The 24,641-nt window shown below is 41.3% G+C and overlaps 1 protein-coding gene across 1 annotated transcript in view; it reads left to right on the top strand.

The window, feature by feature from the left end:
* Positions 1 to 24,641, top strand: part of GUCY2F (guanylate cyclase 2F, retinal) — a 109,288-nt gene that overhangs the window by 61,967 nt on the left and 22,680 nt on the right. Inside the window, 4 exon segments of the mRNA XM_047764241.1 lie at positions 11,067 to 11,243; positions 13,682 to 13,829; positions 18,901 to 19,050; positions 22,208 to 22,356. Of these exon segments, the coding sequence (XP_047620197.1) occupies positions 11,067 to 11,243; positions 13,682 to 13,829; positions 18,901 to 19,050; positions 22,208 to 22,356 (624 nt within the window).

Genomic DNA, 24,641 nt, shown 5'->3' with positions numbered 1-24,641 from the left:
TCTTTCTTTCTTTCTTTCTTTCTTTCTTTCTTTCTTTCTTTCTTTCTTTCCTTCCTTCCTTCCTTCCTTCCTTCCTTTCTTTTTCTTTCTTTCTTTCTTTTTTAGAGCTGGACCTGAGGCACATGGAACTTCCTGAGCTAGGGGTTGAATTGGAGCTGCAGCTGCCAGTCTATGCCATAGCCACAGCAATGCCAGATCCAAGCTACATCAGAGGCCTACCCCCACAGCTTGCAGCAATCCCAGCCAGATCCTTAACCCACTGAGTGAGGCCGGGGATTGAACATGTATCCTTACGGACACTAGTTGGGTTCTTAACCCACTGAGCCACAATGGGAACTCCCCCCATTTTTTTTAAGAGATAATTTATTTTTTAGAGCAGTTTAGGTTAATGGCAAAATTGAGTAGAAAGTAAAGAGTTCCCACACACACTCTGCCCCAACACATGCAGAGCCTTCTCCACTATCAACATCCTGAACCAAAGTGGTACATTTGTAATAACTGATGAATCTACATTGACACATCATTATCACCCGAAGTTCATAGCTTACATTAGGGTTCATAGGGTAGTACATCCTATGCACTTTGGGAAATGCACATATATGTACCATTATAGCAACTTACAGAATGGTTTCAATGCCCTATAAATCTTCTATGCTCTGCCTATTCACACCTTTCTCCCCTAAGCCCTGGCAACCACTGACAATTGTCTTTTAACTATGCACATCCACTTTTACCACTCTCAGAACTTTTCTTCACATTGCAGGCAGAATCAAAATCAAACCTGATCTTGTCAGTTCTCTGCTTAAATCGATCTCTATTTGTGTGTGTGTAGATTTTAAAATATATATTCAATTTTTTGAATAGATATTGGACTAGTCAAACTGTTTCTTCTTGTGCCTGTTTCAGTAAGTTATGGCTTAAAAAGAACTTGTTCATTTCATATATGTTGTCAAGCTTACTGACATAAGTTGTACATAATATACTCATGCCATCTTTTTTTGTTTGTTTGTTTGTTTTTGTTTGTTTGTTTTTGCTTTTTAGGGTGGTGTCCACAGCATATGGAGGTTCCCAGGCTAGGGGTCCAATCGGAGCTGCAGCTGCTGGTGTACACCACAGTCACAGCCACAGCAACGCAGGATCTGAGATGTGTCTGCGACCTACACCACAGCTCATGGCAACGTGGATCCTTAACCCACAGAGCGAGGCAAGGGATCCAACCTGTGTCCTCATGTATGCTAGTCAGATTTGTTAACCACTGAGCTGTGATGGGGACTCCACATGCAATCTTTTAAATAGCTTTTCAGGGAGTTCCCGTCGTGGCGCAGTGGTTAACGAACCCGACTAGGAACCATGAGGTTGTGGGTTCGATCCCTGCCCTTGCTCAGTGGGTTAAGGATCCGGCGTTGCCGTGAGCTGTGGTGTAGGTTGCAGATTCGGCTCGGATCCAGCGTTGCTGTGGCTCTGGCATAGGCTGGTGGCTATAGCTCCGATTTGACCCCTAGCCTGGGAACCTCCATATGCCGCGAGAGTGGCCCAAGAAAATGGCAAAAAGACAAATAAATAAATAAAGATAAATAAATAAATAGCTTTTCAATCTGATTTTGGCTCCTGTTTTCATTTCTGATACTGATAATTTGTGTTTTTCTTGACCAGTTTTGCTAGAAGATTATTAATTTTACTAATCTTTTCCAAAAATCAACATTTGGCTTTATTTCTCTCTATTGTGTGTCTGCTTTTTTTTTTCTTTTTTCTTTTTTTTTAGGGCCGCACCTACGGCATATGGAAGTTCCCAGGCTAGGGGTGGAATCAGAGCTGCAGCTGCCAGCCTATGCCACAGCCACAGCAATGCAAGATCCTTAACCCACTGAGTGAGGCTGGGGATCGAACCCACATCCTCTTGGATACTAGTTGGGTTCATTACTGCTGAGACACCATGGGAACTCCCATGTGTGTCTGCTTTTTATTTCATTGATTTGTGTTCTGATTATTTCCTTAGTTCTACTTTGTTTTTAATTTGTTGTTCTTTTTCTAGCTTTTTCCTTTTTTAATTACTGAATTTTATTTTTTTAATTTTTAAATTATAGTTGATTTACAATGTTCCTTTAATTTCTGCTGTACAGCAAAATGACCCAGCCTCCCATACACACACATTCTTTTGTTTTCATTTTTCCATCATGTTCTAACCATGCTCGTGGATTGGAAGAATCAATATAGTCAAAAGCACAATACTACCTAAGGCAATCTACAGATTCAATGCAATCCCTATCAAATTATCAATGACATTCTTTATAGAACTAGAACAAAGTATTTTAAAATTTGTATGGAAATAGAGAAGACCCTGAATAGCCAAAGCGATATCAAAAATATTTTTCTAGTTTTTTGAGTGGAAAGCTAAATAGTCAATTTGAACCCTTTTTAATTTATAATATAGTCACTAAAAGCTAGCAAATTCCCTTTAAGTACTGCTTCAGCTACATCCTGGAAGTTTTTCTTTTCTTTTTAAAAAAATTTTATCATGAAAAATAATAATCATAAAAAAACCAGAATAATATAACCAAACTCCATATGCCCATCACCCAATTTTAATAATTATCAACATTCTACCATTATTATTTCATCTATACCTCCACCAACTTTCCACATCTCTAATTTGGTTATTATTATTGTTGTTGTTATTTTGCAGTTCTGTATTTTTGAGGTACAACCACACGCACTGAAATGCTCATATCATAGATATATAATTTTGATGAAGGGATATCCCATATAAACTATACTTATGATAAGAATAAGGGTTGACATGGGACCTCATCAAACTGAAAAGCTTTTGCACAGCAAAGGAAACCAAAAATAAAACAAAAAGACAACTTTCAGAATGGGAGAAAATAGTTTCAAATGATGCAACCGACAAGGGCTTACTCTCTACAATATATAAACAACTTAGACAACCCAACAGCAAAAAAGCCAATCAATCAATGGAAAAATGGGCAAAAGACCTGAATAGACTGTTCTCCAAAGAAGATATACAGATGGCCAACAAACACATGAAAAAATGCTCAACATCGCTGATTATAAGAGAAATGCAAATCAAAACTACCATGAGATATCACCTCACACCAGTCAGAATGGCCATCATTAATAAATCCACAAATAACAAGTGCTGGAGGGGCTGTGGAGAAAAGGGAACCCTCCTGCACTGTTGGTGGGAATGTAAACTGGTACAGCCACTATGGAGAACAGTTTGGAGATACCTTAGAAATCTATACATAGAACTTCCATATGACCCCACAATCCCACTCTTGGGCATCTATCCGGACAAAACTCGACTTAAAAGAGACATGTGTACACGCATGTTCATTGCAGTACTATTCACAATAGCCAGGACATGGAAACAACCCAAATGTCCATTGACAGATGATTGGATTCGGAAGAGGTGGTATATATACACAATGGAATACTACTCAGCCATAAAAAGAATGACATAATGCCATTTGCAGCAACATGGATGGAACTAGAGAATCTCATCCTGAGTGAAATGAGCCAGAAAGACAAAGACAAATACCATATGATATCACTTATAACTGGAATCTAATATCCAGCACAAATGAACATCTCCTCAGAAAAGAAAATCATGGACTTGGAGAAGAGACTTATGGCTGCCTGATGGGAGGGGGAGGGGGAGGGAGTGGGAGGGATCGGGAGCTTGGGCTTATCAGACACAACTTAGAATAGATTTACAAGGAGATCCTGCTGAATAGCATTGAGAACTTTGTCTAGATACTCATGTTGCAACAGAAGAAAGGGTGGGGGAAAAATGTAATTGTAATGTATACATGTAAGGATAACCTGACCCCCTTGCTTCACAGTGGGAAAAAAAAATTTCATAAACTAAATTATTATAAAGTATATCTCCAAATTCTTAACTTGTACAATCTGCTAACACATTAAAAATATATACAAAACAAAAAAAAATAATAAGGGTTGGGAAACTATGGCCCATTGGCCAAATCTGGCTTCTTACCTGTTTTTTACATCCTGGGAGCTAAGAATATTTTTAAATAATTTTCAAGAGTTGTAGAAAAAGAAAACAAAAATTATGAAATAGAAAGTATACATGATCTGCAAAGCCTAAAATATTATTATATGTAACTTTACAGAAGATTGCTAATCCCTGATATAAAATATTTCTTTCTTCCAAGAAAGTTCCCTTGTGTTCTTAGTATATTATATTGCCTCCCTCCCCTCACCCCCACCAAGGAAACCACTGTTCTGGGTTTTTTGGGTCTATCTTGCATTAATTTTGCTTATCCTATAACCTCATGTAAGTGGAATCCTACAGCATACTGACTGATTCATTCATATTATTGTATGTATAAATAGCTTGTTCTTTTCATTGCAGAGTAGTCACTGATTGTATGAATATAGCACAATGTAATTATCTCTTTTCTTGATCATGGATATTTAGACTAGTTCCAATTTTGGCTATTGTGAATAAAACTGGTACGAATATTACTTTTATAAGTCTTTTAAAACACATATTTTAATTTCTCTTGGGTAAGTACTTAGGAGTGGAATTTCTATGTTAAAGTGTAGCATAAGTTTAACTTTATAAGACACTACCAAACATTTCCTTCCTATTTCAATTTCCTGCATGCAAGTTATGAGAGCTCCCTTTACATCATCACCAATATTTCATACTGTCAGTCTTTGTTGGTTTTAGTCATTCTAGTGGGCTTGCATGGGTATCTCATTGTGGGTTTTTGTTTTTTTGTCTTTTTTGTCTTTTTTTGTTGTTGGTGTTGTTGTTGTTGTTGCTATTTCTTGGGCCGCTCCCGCGGCATATGGAGGTTCCCAGGCCAGGGGTTGAATCGGAGCTGTAGCCACCGGCCTACGCCAGAGCCACAGCAACGCGGGATCCGAGCCGCGTATGCAACCTACACCACAGCTCACGGCAACGCCGGATCCTTAACCCTCATTGTGGGTTTTTTTTGTCTTTTTTTTAGGGCTGCACCCATGGCATATGGAGGTTCCCAGGCTAGGGGTCAAATCAGAGCTGTAGCTGCCAGCCTACACCACAGCCACAGCCATGCCAGATCCTTTAACCCACTGAGTGAGGCCAGGGATTGAATCCGTATCCTCATGGGTACTAATTGTGTTGGTTACCGCTGAGCCACAAGGGGAACTCCCCTCATTGTGTTTTTTAATTGTTTAATTATGATAAAAATAACAAAAATTACCATCGATAAGTGTACAGTTCAGTAGTATGAAGTACATACACATTATTTTGCAACAGATCATCACAATTTTTCATCTTGCAAAACTGAAACTCTGTTCGCATTAAATAAAACTCTTCTTTTCCCCATTCATCCTCAACTCTTAGTAACCACCACCCCTTTTTCTGTTTCTCTGAATTTGACTACTTTAGATACTTCACAAAAGTAGAATCATATAGTATTTGTCTTTTTGTGACTGGCTTATTTCACTTGCTATAATGTCTCCTTTGTTTTTAAAACACATTTTTTATTTAGGTATAATTAGGTGGTCTGTTCATTAACTTTGAATAATGCCATATATCTGTGTAACCACTTTCCCCAACAAGGTACAGAATATGTCCATTACCCCAGAAATTTCCTTTGTTTCCCTTCTCAGTCACTTCCTTTACCAGAGGCAACCATTGTTCTGGTATCTATCACCATAAATTAGTATTTTTTCTGTCCTTGGATTTTGTATAAATGGAATGGTAGAGCATAAACCCTTTTGTGTCTGGCTTTTTTTCTCTCAGCATAGTACGTTTATTTTTATTTACTTTTTTTTTGTCTTTTTAGGGCTGCACCCACAGCATATGGAGGTTTTCAGGCTAGGGGTGGAATTGCAGCTGCAGCTGCCGGCCTACACCAGAGCCACAGCAATGCCAGATCTGAGCTGCGTCTGCAACCTACACCACAGCTGACAGCAGCGTCTGGATTCTTAACTCCCTGAGCAAGGCCAGGGATCCAACGTGCATCCTCATGGATATGAGTTGGGTTTGCTACTGCTGAGCCACGAAGGAAACTCCCTCAATATCATCCTTTTAAAGATTAATTCACATGTTCGCATGTATTAGTAGTTCATTTAAAAAAATTGCTGAGTAGTATTTCATTTTATGAATATATCACAATTTGTTTACAAATTTCTTGATGAACATTTGGCTAGTCTATTTTTTTGTGTGTTATGAATAGGCGACTATAAATATTTGTATAATTATGAAAAAACATGTAACATAAAATACAACCTTACGTTTTAAAATGTACACTTCAGCAGTGTTAAATATATCTGCATCTCCAGAACTTTTTTTAAAAATTTTATGGCCACCCTCACAGCCTATGGAAATTGCTGGGCCAGGGATTTAATCTGAGCCACAGCTGCAGCAATGCCAAATCCTCTAACCCACTGTGCCAGGCCAAGGATACAACTTGCACCTCTGCAGTGAACCAAATTGCTGCAATCAGATTCTTAACCCACTGCGCCACGGCAGGAACTCCTAGAACTTTTTCATCTTGCAAATATAAAACTCTGTACCCATTAAATAGCAACCTACTTTTTCCCCCTCCCCCTACTCTTGGTTAAACAACATTCTAATTTCTATTTCCATGAATTTGACTACTTTGGACACCTTACATAATTGGAATAACATAGTATTTGTCTTTTTGTGACTGGTGTATTTCACTTAGCATAATGTCCTCAAGGTTCTATATATATGTATCACATTTTGTTTATCCATTCACCTATTGATGGATATTTGGTTTGCTTGCATGTTTTAGCTATTGTAAATAATGCTGCTATGAACATGTGCAAATGTCCCATAGAACCTTGCTTCCAATTATTTTGGGTATATGCCCAGAACTGGAATTGCTAGATCATACAGTAATTCTATTTTTAATTTTTGAAGAACTACCATACTGTTTTATACAGCAGCTGTACCATTTTACATTCCCACCAACAGTGCACAAGAGTTTCAATTTGTCCACATCTTTGCCAACATTTATTAGTTTCTGTGTTTTGTTTTGTTTGGTCTTTTTGTCTTTTTAGGGCCTCACTTGTGGCATATGGAGGTTCTCAGGCCAGGGGTCCAATCGGAGCTGTAGTCACCAGCCTACACCACAGCCACAGCAACGTAGGATCCGAGCAGCATCTGCAAACTATACCACAGCTCACGGCAATGCCGGATCCTTCACCCACTGAGTGAGGCCATGGATCAAACCTGTGTCCTCATGGATGTTAGTCGGGTTCACTAACTGCTGAGCTCTAACGACTATGGTTTTGGTAGTAGCCATTTTAATGGTGTGTGATAGTATCTTATGATTTTGATTTGCATTTCATGTGAATGGATTTCTTTTCCTTTTAAAGGCTGAATAATACTCCATTTTATGTTATTCATTCCTTTATTGATGGTCTTTTGGGTTTCCATGAATATGAGTGTGCAAATATCTTTCTGAGATTCTGCTTTCAATTCTTTGGCTATATACCCAGGAGTGGAATTACTGGATCATACGGTAGTTCTATTTTTAATTTTTGAGGAACCTCCATACTGTTTTCCATAGCAATTGCACCATTTTACAATCTTGTCAACGGTGCACAGTGTTCTAATTTCTCCACATCCTTCCTGACAGTTGTTATTTTCTGTTTTTTTTTTTTAAATTCAGAGTACCCACTCTAGTGGGTGAGAAGTAATATCACATTGTAATTTTCATTTGCATTTCTCTGATGATTAGTATGTTGAATATATTTTCATAGGCAACTACAGACATTTTTGTACAAGTATTTTTGTGAACATATTCACTTCTCTTGGGTAAATACTTAAGAATAGACTGAGTCATAGAGTAGATTTAAGTGTAACTTTATATGAACTATCCAAACAGTTCTCTAGATTGGTTATAACATTTTACACTCCTGTCAGAAATGTACAAATGTTTCTGTTGCTTTAAATTCTCAGCAACATTGGTCTTTTTGATATTTGTCTTTCAAGTGTGTAAAAATGTTATTGTGGTTTTAAGTTGCATTTTCTTGATGACTAAAGTTATTGAGCACCTTTTCATGTTTTTATAATTCATTTGTATATATTCTTTTGTGAACTGTATGTTCACATTTTTGATCATTTAAAAAAATTGAGGATTTTGTCTTTTAATTATGGAAATGCAGACATCTTTATATATATACTGCCTTTGGTCAGATATATGTTTTCAAATATTTTTTCTCAATCTGTGGCTTGTTCATTTAATGGTGTCTTTTGATGAATGAAACTTTTAATTTTGAGGAAATTCAATTTATAATTTATTTTGTGGCCCAGAAATCTTTACCTATTCCAAGATTTTAGATTTAGAATTATGATCCATGTTGAATTATTTTTTTGTGTGTATGGACTGAGACAGTGATCATAGTTAATTTTTTTTCCATAGAGATATCCAGTGTTCCAGTAACAATTGTTTAATAAGATCTTTCCTTTCTCTATTTAATTAACTTTACAACTTGGTGAAAAATTAACTGACAATATATGTGTGGGTATATTTTTGGACTCTGTTTCACTAACCCATTAGTGTACCCTACTGCCAATATCACACTGTCTTGATTATCATAACTGTTGAGTAAGTTCTGTAGTTAAGTAGGGTAAGCTCCCTTCAAATTGTTCTTTTTCAAGATTGTTTTGGATAGGGTAGTTCATTTTAATTTTTGATAAATTCTTGAGTCAACTTGTCTATTCAATAAAGCATTCTGGAATTTTTCATGGGTGGTTATATGAATTTATAAATTAATTTAGGGAAAATGGACATTTTACCAACATTGGGAGTTCCCTGCCAGCCCAGTGGTGAGGATTTAACACTTTCACTGCTGTGGCCTGGGTCCAATCCCTGATCTGGAAACTGAGATCCAACATCAAGTCACTGCACGATAAAGAACACAATATTGAGTCTTCCAATCCATTAATGTGGTACAGATAGATCTTCATTTACTTAAGTTTTCTTCAATTTTTCTCATCAATGTTTTTGATGCTGTTATACAATATTGAGTAGAAATAGTGAAGGAAGACATCCTTGTAGTGCTCTTGACGCTAGAGGAAAAGCATTTAATGTTTTTCAATTGAGTCTGATGTTACCCAAGTTTTTTTTTTTTTTTCACATGTGTCTTTGACTTCTGGTTTTCTTTTTTACTTTTTTTAATCATGAAGAGGTTTTTGTATATTCTCTGATTGATTATAAAAGTTTATTTTCAGACTTAAGACTTTGATTACGATGCATCTAGGTATAGTTGTCTTCATCTTATTTGACCTCTCTGGTATTTATCATATTTTCCTGAAATCTCTTCTGGAATTTATCTTATTTTTCTGAAACTCTTCCCATGGTGTTCATAATATTGTTATAAATAAGCCTTTCTCCATTTCTCTGGCCTCATTTCTAAGTCTTCACGCAGGATGTTCTTCCCTTTCCCATCTTTTAAATATTGATACTTCCCCATTTTTCTTATTATTCTTTATGCTTTCCTTAGGTCATCTCATTCACTCCTATTAATTTCATCTTACCGTTCACATTCTTACAATTCTCAAGTCTATTTAACACACTTCTCTCCTGAGCCTCAAACCCTGAGTATCCAACTATCATTGTAAGATGTTTCACAGGCATCTCATTCTTAATGTCTCAACCTGAATTAATCAGCCTTCCCCACCACCCAAAATTTGCTTTCCCACTGTCTTATATCAGATTCTCTAAAAGCTGAGCCTAAGACAGAGATTCTTGTTCAAATTACTCATTGAGAGAATGCTCTCAAGAGAAAGGGAGTGAGGGATGTAGGATAAGTCAGAAGTAAAAGTTCAGCAAGTATGTGATCTCAGCTTAAGACTAGCTTCATCATGATCTTATGGGAGAAATGCTGGAGCACAAGTTATACCATGAGTTCCACCTTGAGGCTAGGGAGTTGAACTTTTGCACCATTCTTAGTCAGTCAATCATTGGCTGAGGTCTGTGGGTGAGCCTCAACCTTTCCGGTAAGATAGATCCCACTTGGCTTGGGCTCTAGGACAATTTTCCCTAGAACAGAGCAACTGTGAGTAATCAGCCAACATTCACAGAAGCTGAGGGGATGCATGGAAAAGGGGATATGGGTGGGACACCAACATATCCACAACTAAACCGTCCCCGAATTCCTTTTATTGACGTATATCACCGCAATCTATCCAGGAATCCAAGTAGAAAACTAGAAGTGATCATGGAGCTCTTTTCTCTCACACTCCCCATTAAACAGTAGTAATAATAGATAGCAATTATTGAGTGCCCATAATATTAATTTAAAATCCCACAGCAAGCTTCTTATATTCACATAGGATGTCGCTGCTATCTCTTCGGCCTCATGTCTCATATTTTTTTCCCCTTGCACTGTGTTCTAGCCACCCTAAACCTGTTGCAGTTTCTTCAGCATAGCATACTCTCACTCTAAGCCCCTCCCACCATGTCACACCCACATGGTCAACTCTTACTTGCCCTTCATGATGGTCCAGACATTACCTCCTCAGGGAAGCCTTCTCTGGTCCCCCAGGCTTAATTAGATTCTTACCATCTGAGCTCCACCAGTGTCCCATTCTCCCTTCCATTAGAGTCCATTTCACAGGGAAACACAGCTTGTCTATCACCCCTTTTTCAATGTGAGCTCCTTTATGATATTGATTTCATTTTGTCTATCTCTGTATCACTAGCATTCAGTTCAATGTCTTGGACATTGTTGGCACACACTAAATGCTTCTCACACTAGCGAAAAAAATGAATGGAAGCAAAGGTAAAATGTAGTCAAAATTCTAAATGTTTCTTCTGAAGCAAATTTTGTAGACTTTGGCCTGATGTTTATGTAAGTTATTTATTTTAATAGCTTCTGCATAGATGAATATTTACAGAAAGACAATCTACTCTACCTCCTACTGTACTAACCTCTTCAGTCTTCCTGGGTCACTGAGCTCTACTCCTCAGAGTCCCTAAAGAATCAGGAAAAGGTCTTAGCTCCAATTGAGACAGGACAGCTGTGACTCTCTTCTCTCCCTCTGTTTCCAGATGAAGGACCTTCGTCTTGAGAATATTAACTCTTTATCGGGCTTCTTCTACGACTTAGGGAAGTTTGCCATTGTGACAGAATTCTGTTCCGGAAGGAGCATGGAAGACATAATGACAAATTAGGATGTGAAACTAGATAGGATGTTTAAGTCATTGCTCCTGTTGGATCTCATCAAGGTTAATGGAAAGATAGGAAAAGGGTTTTCCCTGTAGATTAGAACTTCAATATTTTGGGATGTTTTATTTTCTTTGGATCATTGTGATGCTCTTACTCCTCCACTTTTCTTCCCTGTGTCTGCCCCCACCTCTTCTCAACAGCCCCTTCGTCCATATCTATTATAAGGTCCTGATACAGAAAGGATTTGTTTTCTGTCCCCAATACCCATTTTGAGGGACACATTTGTCTTTACTTCCTATAGCCACTGAGCACTCTTCTGCCTTAAGCAATCCTTTCTTCCATCCCATTTCTCTGCTCTCTGGATGTGGGAAAGTGCTCCTCCCCAGGCTCTTTGGTGCTGAAAGCCATCTCCTGGCTTTCGCCTTCTAAAAGGTGGTTCAATCTAGAACTAGGTGATGGATCTTTGTATATCATTGGTATAGCTGTGGAACTCAGCATGACCAGAAAGCCAAAAGACCACTGGGTCCATCGGGCAGCGCCTTTATTCTCGGAGGCAAGGACTATTAATAGCCAAGGGGGTTGGTTCACAGATGGGTCCATGGATGAGCTTCAGCGGAGTTCATGAACCCTGTGGAGAGATATGAAAATTGTGTCTATGTTCATTTTAGTGGGCCAATCTGGAAAATCAATGACTGGTTGAGCTTCTAATATATTGATCACAATCTTGACCTTTGCATTGTGGCCTAACCCTCTTCAAGGCAGCTTTATAGACACTATCTTATTCCAGTTTTCCATAACAGAAGTGTGATTAGCTTCCTTTTACAGAGGCTCAGAGAAGCTAAATGAGATACCTTTTCTTATACAGTGTCTGCCACACATAGTTGGTATTCAATAAATATTTATCAGCCAGCCGTTAAGTGGTAGAGCTGATAAGAAAATCTGAATCTCCTGATTCATATTCTAATACTCTTTCCACTCACTCTGTAAGCAAAGTCCTGTGAGTTAAGGGAGAAACCTCTAAATGACAGTCCTCTCAGGCCCATGATGAATGAAACCCAAGCATTAGACAGCTTGGGAGAAATCTCACCCACTATAGACTCTGCTTGTAAGTACTGGGGACTACAGACATCCCTAGGTTGCCAGATGTAAAGCATACAAATACAAAGGGGTGTCACGCTGCAAGATAGAGCCAGATACTTAAAAGGACTCAATGTAAACAGTCCTGAGATGACTGCATTAGAATATGGATGTATTTATATGTGAATGATTAAGTCCATCTGATAAAGTCCTGGTAGATCACACATTTGAATGTCATGTAAGGTTGCCAAGCAGACGGCAGAAGTCAGTAGTATTCTGCTTTCTTGCTTCCAGCTTTCTTCCTTTCAGCTTTCTTTTTTATTGTCTATTTTTAATTATAAATAAAAATTAAAAATAAAATTTGCACATTTATATAATTTTAATGTTTTATATGCACAATAAAATAAAATATTTCTAATTGTAAAAACAATGTACTCACTCATATTTAAAAATCAAATGATATATATGGGAAAAATACTGACAATTACTCAACCCTCCTTTCTATCCTCCCCCCAAGTTAATCACCACTAACAATTTGTTAATTAGCCTTGCAATGTATTTTATGTGTATTTACATTCATTATAGATAGATTTTGTTGTTTAAAATATATGCTGTCACACAGTTCTGCAACTCACTCTTTTTCACTTACTTGATGGCTTAGATATGGTTCCCTATCTGACCATGTAGATCTATCTTATTATTTTAAACAGAATATTCCATAGTTTGGAGGTATCACAATTTGGGCATCCCTTCTTGGTAGATATTTATTATAGATACAATTACATAATATAAAGCAGAATTGCAATGAGCATTCTTGTGTATTTCTCCTTGTGCATGTATGCAAACATTTCTTTGGGGGAGAAGTAGAATCTCTTAGTCCCAGGGTACGCATACTTTCGATTTTGATAGCTGTTTCCAAATTACCCACCCCAAAGGCTGTACCAGTTTTCATCCTTGCCGGTAGCGAATGAGAGTTGGGCTAGACCTTTTAGGGGAAAATCAGAATCTTCCAATTCTTGGCAACTATGTATATATAGTTGGATACATACGTGTGTGTGTGTGTATCTATCTATCTATCTATCTATCTATCTATCTATCTATCTATCTATCTATCTATATCTCCATCCTGTGTTTGAAATGGAAACTATATATATATATTTATCTATCCTGTGTTTGAAATGTCAACAAATCTCCAGATAACACACAATGCTCTATACCTACAAGGTACGATTCTTCATCAAAGCTTCCAGGGACCTGGAAACAATTCTTGTTGTCAAAATTTTGCTTTGCCTGCGTCTAAGAGAAAAAGGCTGAATTCTGGAGCATAATAGCTCATGCCATTAACAATCTCAGAAAGTGGCTCTAAAAGCACAAAATGGTTAAATAAGTTGCTAAATAAAGTTGTTTGTATCATCTGCAGGGCATGAAGTACTTACACCACAGAGAGTTTGCTCATGGGAGGCTGAACTGTGTGGTAGATGGGCGTTTTGTACTAAAAGTGACAGATTATGGCTTTAATGACATCTTGGAAATGCTAAGACTCCCCCAAGAGGAACCTTCTGCGGAAGGTAAGCAATGTATTGTACCCTTTTGATGCACACGAGGTAACGCCAAAGTTCAAATGAGAACAGACCCTGAATTAAAGCCTCAGGCTGATTCAACTCCCCACTTTTGTTGAAAATCAGCCTCATTTCCAAGCCAAAGGAGTTGAATGAAGTCTGCAGGCTGTAATCTCAGCACAGCCAAGCCTTCTGAACAAAGCCTGTGCAATAATGTTGAGTTCCTGCTGTGGCAGGATTAGGTTATATTGTTTGGAGACCCCAGGTGTCCCTGGACGAACTTGCTGAGTGCTAGGCACACAGTAGGTGCTCAATAAATACTTGTCAGATTGAATGGAAGGTAATTTGGTAGCTGGACTCCCACAAAGCCCATTCTGGAATAGGATGTCACTAGAGCCTCCCCTCACTGTCTCCGTCAGAGAGAAAGAAGCAAGGAGCCCCCACCCACCCCCCCGCAGCAACTAAATGCTCCATGGGTTGTGTGGGATGGTTTCAGACAGAACTATGGCCTTCTAGTAGATCAGTAGGCATGCCTCTAATGTCCATTTTGTGTTTGTGTGTTATGTTCAGTGCACCAGTGGCAGCACCAAACAATGCCTGTAGGGGTCATAGCAGATCAAAGAAATAGGAGGAATTTGAGATGGGACACGTGCGTGGGTGAGAACTCAGAGGGAATGGACTGATGTAACGGAGAGAGGAAGAGAGAGAAGGAGTAAGAAGGAGAGATAATGAATGGGGTTAAATACATATAGGAAATTTGCACATTAAATGCTTTAACCAGTATTGCAAAGGGGGAGAAGAGACAGAATGACGGAAAGACACAGAGAAACAGACAATCCAAAGGAGACAAGGAGAGGGAGAGATGCAAAATGACAACATACATTCTTAAAAGAATCTTTAGTGTTAGAAGTTTTAAAACTGCTGACGTTACTGTCTAGAAGTGAAGATGAAAGACACAGAGAGACACCCATGCCCAGATAGAGATGGACAGTCCGGTTATCAGTGACATTATCTTTGCACTTGACAATACTTGTGGGAAACTTTCGGGAGACATCTGGTCCAACCTGTTCATTTTACAGTTGAGATAACTGAGGCTCCAGATTTGCCTGGAGCTGCTTAGCAGCAAGCCGTTTCAGGAATTCAGTTCAGATCTTCTGAAGACTAGCTCAGTGAAAACATTTAATAATAATTTTGTCTTCCTCTGCCCATCTGTGCTTTGAAGGATTTAAAACTCCTGATAATGACAATAGAAGTATGTAATATTGTTTTTCTCTCTGACTCTCTCTCTGTCTCTCTTTCTTCTTCCCTGTGGACCCGTTCTTGTTGCTGACTTAGTCATGTGTTTATTATCGGGTTTATTTCAGTTTGAAAGCTTAGAGTAGTTGCCTGGTGTTAGCACTGGGATGTTGAGACAACAGCTGCAGGGTGGGAAGTACTTAGCTTCCTGTCAAAATTACTCATTTATAAGAGATAAAACACAATGTCCACCTTCCCAGAATTCTATTTAATTCACAGGTTGGCAGCTTTCAAGCTTGAGAAACTCTGGTCTTAGAGTGAGGAAAGGATAGGTGTAGTGTTTTTTTTTTTTAATTTTTTTTTTTTAGTAGACTGTGTCTCTCTTTCTCTGGTTCTCCCTCTTACCATTTCATTTCATTCTCTGAACCGCAAGGGCAATCAAGATGCTCAATCTTTTCTTCACACATCGCAGCCAGAGGGAGTTTTCTAAACTGCAAATCTGATGGTTGTTGTGGCTGTGCCAAAATTCACTGAATGGCTTCCCATTGCTCTCAGGATCAAGTTCAAACTCCTTTACATGGCTTACAAGCCCTTCGTGGTCTGGGCCATGACCACCGCCCCCCCCCCCCCGCCCCCATCTCTCTGCTCCACCTGCCAGTTGTTTATTTGCATCAGGCTCTCTCTTACTTCCATAACTTCACACATGCTATGTCCACTGCTCGAGATGCTCTTCTTTCTCTTCCCTCTCTGTTACCCACTTATCTGAGTCTGGCTAAATGCTACTCCTTCTGCAGGGCTCCATCAACTTCAATGCCACTGATTCAAGAGGCTTTCCATGACCCCCTAGGCTTGGCTAGATTCTCCTCTTTATGATCCTTTAAGGCTTTGCACGTTGCTGTAATACTGCACTTTGTTGGGATCATATGTTTAGTTATCTGTCTTCTCTCCCTCCCTAAACTATAAGCTCTATGAAGGCAAGAAACAGGTTTGCCTCTCTCACTGCCTTTCCTAGTACCTGGCGGAATAAATGTTTGTTGAATCAATGAATGGCTGAAATAAAATAAATTTGCTGCTTCCTACCTTAGATGACAGGGCTAAAAGAGTCTTATAATTGGAAGGCTCTTGGAGATCATCTGGCTCAATTTCCGTTTTACAGATGGGGAAACAGGTTTAGAAAGGTGGGCTGATTAGTGACCAAGTTGAGATTGTGAACCCAGGTCTCTTGTACTCTGTGTTCTTTTGCGCCATACTACACTGGCTCTCTGAGGTTGATTTTATCACCATAGCAGGGCTCGGAGTTAGTCCTGGCTCCAGCAGACACAAAACAAGGCAAAGTGATTTTTCCAGTTTTTTTTTTTTTTCCCTGAGAGTTCAAGTCTAATGGTAGGTAGTGGCTCTTACTTGGCTCTGGAGTGGGGATGGGGAAATGGGGGCGGGTTGTAAGTGTATTCATTACTGCCCACTCTCAATTACATAAGTATAGTGCAGATAAAGCCTCATTTTAGCCATTAACAACATACATGTAAGTGCTCTCTGAAAATACTATTTGGTAATGATTGCATTTAATCACCCAGCTTTTTACCAGAGAGTCCTGTCCTCTTTTCCCTCCTTGTGCTTTTAAATGTGTAAGGAGAGAGGATGCCAGGAAGTGGCAGCTGCATACCATTTTCCTGCTCCCAAATACCCCCCTGCTCTCCCTCCACAAACCATATGCCTGAAATCCCACAGTCAGAAATGTCTTCCTTTGATTAAAGTATTATTCAGTCTTTTCGGTTTTGTTTACAAATATCAATTCTCCTAGGCAAGGAGACGGAAGGGCAAGACCACTGTAGTGAGTGCTCTCAGAGACTTTGCCAGAGGGTGGGGGAGTTGGGGGACAAAGGCTGGGGACACCTGGAGGACAAAGAGAGATGAGTATGTGATGGGGTGGGGGTGGGGGTGAGGCTAGAATTCCCTGGTCCATCATTTTGATCAGCATTACTTCCAAGTAAGCATTTCCAGGGTACGTTTCCCTTTCCTGGGTTTCACTAACAAGCCAAACTAGTCTCTGACCTTTTATCCGCCTTCCTGCTTCATAGGATCTTATCCTTTGGGCTCCCTTCGCAACACCCCAAATCCGACAAGATGAAAACTTAGCCAGTACTTTCCCGCTGCCACCCTCGTCCTCGGCAGACACTCTTCTCCAGCCTCCCTAGCTGGACGTCAACCTGTTGTTTGCTCCAACTCTCTCCCCTGGCAGGAGTACTTTGGGTCTCTCCCCAGCCCTGTCACTTCCTCCTCCATGTATCCGCTTCCCCATCCGGCTGCTGTCGTCCCTACCCCCATTCAGGCCCCTTTCCCCTCTCCTCTGGCTCTTACTGTAATAACTTCCTAGCTGCTCTCCCTGCTTCCAGCCTCTCTCCTTCTTCAATCCAGTTTGTGCAGGTTGCCAGATTAATCTTCCCGAACACGGCTTTCATCAAATCCCTCTCCAGTTCCAGCACCCCTACCGCCTTTTGTATTCACTCCAAATGCCTTCATTTGGCTCTCGGGGGCCTCTCACCTTCTGCCCTCATTCTTCCAGCCACCCTCCCTCCCCCCACTTCATCAACCCCATTTCTCATTTCTCATTATTCCTTAACAGAGCCCTTCTCTTCAGCCAAGCTAATCTGCTTACCACTACCCCCATCCACAATTTGCTCCTTTCTACTTCTTGTTCTTTGGCACGTACTGTTCTTTTCCCCTGCAAAGCCCTTACCCTCTCAGCTCTAGGAAACTGCATCCTTGACCTTCTTAACAAGCTCCTTTAAGATTTAACTTTTCCAGGAAGCCTTCCTGGATTATTGCACCAGATCAGTTTTTTTTTCTTATTAATTTGACCCTCATGGAATGACATGGATCTACAGAAATGGCAATCTCATATGGTTGAATACAAAACGCTCTCTCCAACCTTTGCCTACTCAATTTATATTACTAATTGGTATGTCTTTATATATTGCCTACGGGGCCCTTTCCCTAAATTTCTGAGTCTCTGACTGCTATACCACTCTAAAAGCAGAGATAATATTATTTTCCCCCTGTTGGGGTCTGAAATGCAGCAGAGCACACAGTGGGGGCTCAGTATTGGCTTTTAATGGATTCATGTCCTTATGCTATACAGTGAGCCTCACGACTATGCTGTATTGTAGTTAGGGGTACACATGTTTAGTTCACTGGTGTGTGAACTCTGCAAGGGCAAAGACAAGGTCTAATTCATCTCTGGCACCGCCTCTGTCCCTAGCACAGTGCCTGGTACATAGTAAACCCTCAATAAATATTTGCAGAACTGAATTGAAGGAACTTTTGTACCCTTTTGCTCTGCAAGGAGCAGAGGAGACTTGGGGATCCTCTAATCCTCTTAGATGAGACCAAGAGAAAGCAACTTGTGAACCCCCGAGCCCGGCACAGTCAAATTACCAGACACATATAGATCTCAGCACACAGCAAATCCATGGCAACCAATCTGACAGTGCACTCGCCTTTCCTTGGAAACCTGCCAACTGCTTGCTACTTGCAGGCTCAAGAGAGCAAGAAAGCCAGCACCAGACAGTTTTTCTATTTCGAGCCTCTCTGGCCTTCCCCACTCCTCTGCTGTGTCTGCCTGCATGGTCCTGGGGTGGGGAAAGTAGTATACTTTCTCTGTGAGTAATTCCTTAGATTCATAGATTCAGACCCTGGGGAGAAGAGGGGGCGGCGCTAGCATGCCAGTCTGTCTTAATAAAAATATAAAGCAGTCAATGAAACAGCACCCTTGGAGCCCTTGAGGGCATTGCAAATGCTGTCAGTTAATCCCCCCTGTATTCATTACACAATGCTTTCTTTTCAGAGTTGCTGTGGATGGCCCCTGAACTGTTGAGAGCCCCGAGGGGCAGCAGGTTAGGCTCTTTTGCAGGAGATGTCCATAGCTTTGCCATCATCTTGTAAGAAGTGATGGTCCGGGGCACCCCCTTCTGCATGATGGATCTGCCTGCCAAAGGTAAGCGGGAAGTGAGAAGAGGGCACCAGGAGTCCACCATGACCCAGATCATCAGGCCAACCCAGGCTGTTGCGATTGGCCAGAAGAGTGAACATGGTTCTGTTCGTGCTAACTGCCTGCCGGTTGTGAGCAGGTGGGGCTGGGAGCCAGACAGCTTTAGGCATTTGGAAGAAATTTCCCCCACCCAAGAAGCTGGCCCTTTTCCAAACTGTGACATAAACCAAGGGCCCACAGGACTTGTGTTAGTCCCTTTTTCTTTGCGGCACCCCCCCCCCCACTCCTTTGAGACCCACCCCTGCCAGATATTTCAGTCCCCCCTCATGATGCTGCTGTATGTCGAAGTCTTCCTATTCTTTCCGGGGACATGCCATAGTTTTCTAGTCTTATCTCCCATCAAAATCTTTGGCTATCAGGCCAGAATTTGAGGGGAACAGGATGTTTGCATATGCTAAAAGTATGAACCTGGAATTCCCTGGTGGCCTAGTGGGTTAAGGATCTGGCATTGTCACCGATGTGGCTCAGGTCATTGCCGTGGCTTGGGTTGGATCCCTGGCCCAGGAACTTTTGTATGCTATGGGCACAGCCCCCCCCCCAAAAAAAAAAGAAAGAAAAAAAGGTATAAACTTACCTAGATATTAACTAATTATCAATGGAAAAATTCTATCTTTATTAGCAGAGGATCCTGTGGATATCACCTTACAACCTTAACCAAGTGGTCAAGGTACATCAGTGTCACGTATTGCCTGCCATGATGCACTGAGTGGGGCACGACACCACTCTGGTGGTATTCTTGCCAAAAAAAAATGTATGACCTCAGTTTAACCATGAGAAAACATCGGACACACCCAAATGGAGGGGCATTCCACAAAGTAACTGACCTGTACTCATCAAGAGTCTGAAAGTTGTGAAAGACAGGGAAGGAATGAAGAACTATCACAGACTGGAGCAGACTGAGGCATGACAATGAAATGCCACACGGGATCTCGAATTGGATCGTGAAACAGAAAAAGGACTTGAGGGGGAGGACGGATGAAATGCAAATAAAGACTCTAGGTTAGTAATAGTATTGTACCAACATTAACCTCCTTTGTATTGTGGTTTTATAGGTTACTAACATTGGGGGGAAGCCAAGTGAAAGATATATAGGCAATTAGTGTGCTCTTTTTCCAACTTCTCTAGAAGTCTATATATCAAAATAAAAGATTTTATTTTTTTAATTTTTATTTATTTATTTTTTTTGTCTTTTTGCCTTTTCTAGGGCGGCTCCCATGGCATATGGAGGTTCCCAGGCTAGGGGTCGAAATCGGAGCTGTAGCCGCCGGCCTACACCAGAGCCACAGCAACGCGGGATCTGAGCCGCATCTGCGACCTACACCACAGCTCACGGCAACGCCAGATCCTTAACCCACTGAGCAATGCCAGGGATCTAACCCGCAACCTCATGGTTCCTAGTCGGATTCATTAACCACTGCGTCACGACGGGAACTCCAAAATAAAAGATTTTAAAAGAGCCAAATCAAACCAAACTGAACCTAAAATACTTAGTTGTCTTTTGCCCTACTCAGAGTACTGTTTCATGCCTCTCCCTAAAGCCCCCCAAACTCCTCCTCTTCTTAAGTTAAATGAAGCCCAGTCTCCTCACATAACATATGAGGCTCTTCATGATCCAGGCCCAAGCCACATCCCTAGGTTTATCTTCTGTCACTCTCCATATTCCAGCTAAGCCACATGACTGGCAGTGTCCTGAAAGCACCACAGTCTCTCCCACCTCTGTGCCTCTACGTATGTTGGACACAGTACATGGAGTGCCCCTGACTTCTCTCCACTTTGCCGCATCCAACTCATGTCACCTCCTCTGGGAAACCTTCGCTGACCTTTTTAGTGTTTATCAGGTGTTCCCTCTGTGCTCTCCAGTGCATATATCAGCTAGAGCACTTTGAGTGCTGGTCATTGTTGGTCTCCTCAATTGAACTGTGAGCTCCTCAAGGACATGAAGCAAGCTGGGCCTAAGCAGAGATGTGACCTATTTAACTCATGGGTATTCTGAGAATGGAGCAAAGGAACTTGATGGTGTTCTGAGAAAGAGACTCTACCAGAGAGTGGATGTGGCAGTTGTACTCCAAGGGGCCAATTTCCATGGAATCTATTGCACTAGGGGCAGGGTGAGAGATATGATGGAGAAATCATTATTGGCATGGGCCAATCTGAGTTAACAGAGCAGAAGGTGCAGTGTCAAAGGAGCTGAGAAGTCAGAGGCAACAACTGAAATTCTTTCATGGAGGCAAGGGGACCCTTATTATCATATAAAGCAATACTGTTGGCATGTTACAGCCAATGCATGGGTGGGAAAGGCACCCTGGTGGTGGAAGTAAGGTTTGGCATATGATGAGGATGATGAGGATGTTAGAATCAGGGGTGTGGACAGGGGTCGAGGGAGAAGGAATGAGCTGAAGAGATAGTCAGGGCTTGAAGTTTATCTTGTGGGTAAGAAAAATCCATGAAGGGGATTTTAAGCAAGAAAGTGACAGTGGCCAAATTCATGTTTTCAGAATGATATGGAGAAGGCTAGGCTGGAAGCAGAGAGTCCATGCAGAGTGCTCAGCCCTAAGTGTGTTATGCAGTGAATAGTCCACTGAACATGGAGTACAAGTACCAGAAGCACCAGAAGCCAGGAGGATACCAATGAGGCCCTAAACTATTTGCTGGAGTATTTTTTTCCCTTCCCCTAGGGGCCAGGCAGGGCCCAGAGCCTTGACCTGGGCTGGGCCTGGGTCTTCAGTAGGGGCTAGCTGTGTTTACTGTGGGAATCGAGAGGCTTATGATTTGGGGGTGGGTGATGGGAGCCAGATCATTGGAGATGTAGCATTAGAACTGAAATTAGGCTGTATCTAAAATCTAGCAAAAGCAGAATAAAGCCGTGCTTAAAAAATACCAAATAACTCAATTGATTAGTTTCTCTTTTCTTCCTGAATTGACTGATGCAGGCTTTGCTCAGATACAATTTATATTCAGGTCTACCTAAGGAGAAAGCAAAAGAGATGGCCTTTCTGCAATTTCTCCTGACCAGTGCCATACTTGGCTAAAACTCAGTTATCTTTGTCAAATGTTGGTGCTTTCCCCAAAAGTTGTAGACCTTTCTCTTCTTGTTTCTGGACAGAAATCATAGAAAGAGTTAAGAAGCCTCTTCCCGTCTATAGAACTGTGGTTCCTCCTGAGCACGCCCCTTCAGAGCGTCTCCAGCTGATGAAGCAGTGCTGGGCTGAGGCTGCAGAACAGCAACCCACATTTGATGAGATATTTAACCAGGTAAGAAGGACTCTGTGAGGAGTTCCTGCTGTGGTGCAATGGGTTAAGGATCTGGTGTTGTCTCTGTGACAACTTGGTTCACTCCCCAGCCCAGTGCATTGGGTTAAAGATTTGGCAGTGCTACAGGTGTTCCACAGGCTGCAGCTGCAGCTTGGATGCCATCCCTGGCCCAGGAGCTTCCATGCCGCAGGTGCGGCCTAAAAAGGAAAAAAAAAAAAAAAAAAGGACTCTGTGAATCTTAGCACTGCCCAGAAGCCAGCCTGAAGCGAGCCTACCCAAATCTATCTCCTTGGGTTGTCGTCTTATTGTGGAAAGCACCCCTTGCATGAAAAAATGCATTTGTCTTGGGAAAAAAGCATAGAATAGGCTGCTTGAAAACCTTAGATGCTGGAGCATCCCCAGCACATCCTCCAAGAGCACAAGAGTTGGTTTTGGTGCTCTTTTGGATCCAAACCTCTATTCCAGACCATCCAGGATCTGACCTAACTGATCTTTCAAAGATGGAATTGAACCATGAGGCATTTGCAAGGCAATGACATTAAGACCATTAGAAAATGGAATAGATGTGTCTTGGAATGGATGGGACTCCTCACAGAGCCCCATCTGCTTTGGAAATTCCAGAGAACTCTGATGTGTATCCCATTTAAGTGATGCCATGTTGTTTTTTGGGGGGAGGGTTCAGGAAAATGATGGGGTGTTTGAAAGGGTGTCCAAGAGGGAAGGAAGTGCAAATGTGGAGTACAAAAGCAGGGGATTCCTTAGTTCCTAGGGAGCTCCTTGAGGCAATAGAGTATGTGAAAAGTGATACGTTCTCTCCTTAAGATACTGAATTTCTAAAGAGGTTGACTCCCTAGAATTGGAGATTAAAAGGGGTGAAAGAAGAGCGGATGGAGAGAGCCCTGCAAAGGCAGCTAGGGTGTGGTTCCTACATTGGAGTATGCAGTTTAGGACTTTGTTAAAACTACAGGAGACTGAAACTGAGGGTGCTGTCTGGGAGCGTGGTGTCATCTCTGGCGGAGAGGCTCTTGAGACTGGCTGGGGTACAGTGCGGAGATGCTTTCTGAGTGGCAGGTATCTGAGGCGGAAAAAAGAAAGAGTTGGATTGAAAGCCTGAGGGGCCCTGCATATGAAGTCATCCGTGTCCCCAGCTAACAATGCTTCCATTAGCCCGGCTGAGTTTCTTGAGGACACTCAAACAGGTGTTCGATAGTATGGAAAAGGCAAAGGACCGTGAAGGTCAAATTTCTGAAAACTTACCACGAGGCAGGAGAAAAAGCATTTGCCCTCATGTTGATGCTAGAGATGTTATTTCAGAAGGCAGCAGAGAAGCTGGTGATAGATAGAAGGAGTGCACATCATACAGCCTTCAGACAAGACGTTGCTGGGGCTGCCCTCACTGAAATGCTTCAGTGGAAGTTTGGACTGTTGGAAAGACAAAGATAGCCTCCCACCTCCCTGCAGCCGATACAACTTAGATGGGAAGAGGAGGAGAGGGAGGTTCCCTGGGTTAGGCAATAGTGAGAGCCCAAAGCATGTAACCTGGCTACCAAGATTACTTGCAGGACCTTGGTGGCCATGTAGATGTGGGCAAGGCTCAGAAGGAAACTCCTAGTGTTAGCCCTGGGGCATTGAGTGCCTCGTGGAACACGTGTGGCCCATCTATGTAAATGCATTTAGTGGGATAGATTCCTAATTGTCTGCTGAGCAAAATTACTACCAGTCTTCTCCTGGGTGTCAACCCAGCCTTTTGGATGCTGAATTCAGCAGTAAGGAGGGGCTACCCCTCATGATGCCAAGCTCCTTGTCTCTGTAGAGGAACAGGGTTCTGGGAGGTTATATTGCAAACCTGAGGCACGCAGCTACCTCTGAAGGATTAGGGGCAAGACCAGTTGAATTTCTACATGACCCTGACTGACACGAAGGCCAAGTGCTATGACACACCACTATTCCTAGACCCCCTGGTAAGAAACAGGGGTAGATCTTATCACGTAGATCTTGGGTCATATTTAAGAGGGCAAGAAACCTCCCACTGTCCAAGAACTGGAAACATGGTAGCATTAGAAAATAAGGATGGAGGATAATTTGAGAAAAAGAATATATATATGTGTGTGTGTGTGTAACAGAGTCACTTTGCTGTACAGTAGAAACTGACAGAACACTGTAAATCAACTATAATGGAAAAAAATCAAAATCTTAAAAGAAGGATGATTTTGTAGGTTGATGATCTAGAAAAATAAGAGAACTGACCTCTTCCCCTTACCCCCACTCATAGCTGGCCTGAGCTT

The sequence above is a fragment of the Phacochoerus africanus genome, chromosome X, assembly GCF_016906955.1.
Source record: "Phacochoerus africanus isolate WHEZ1 chromosome X, ROS_Pafr_v1, whole genome shotgun sequence".
Lineage (NCBI taxonomy): Eukaryota > Metazoa > Chordata > Mammalia > Artiodactyla > Suidae > Phacochoerus > Phacochoerus africanus.
The sequence above is the reverse complement of the archived record's forward strand: the minus strand, read 5'-3'. Positions and strand labels throughout refer to the sequence as shown.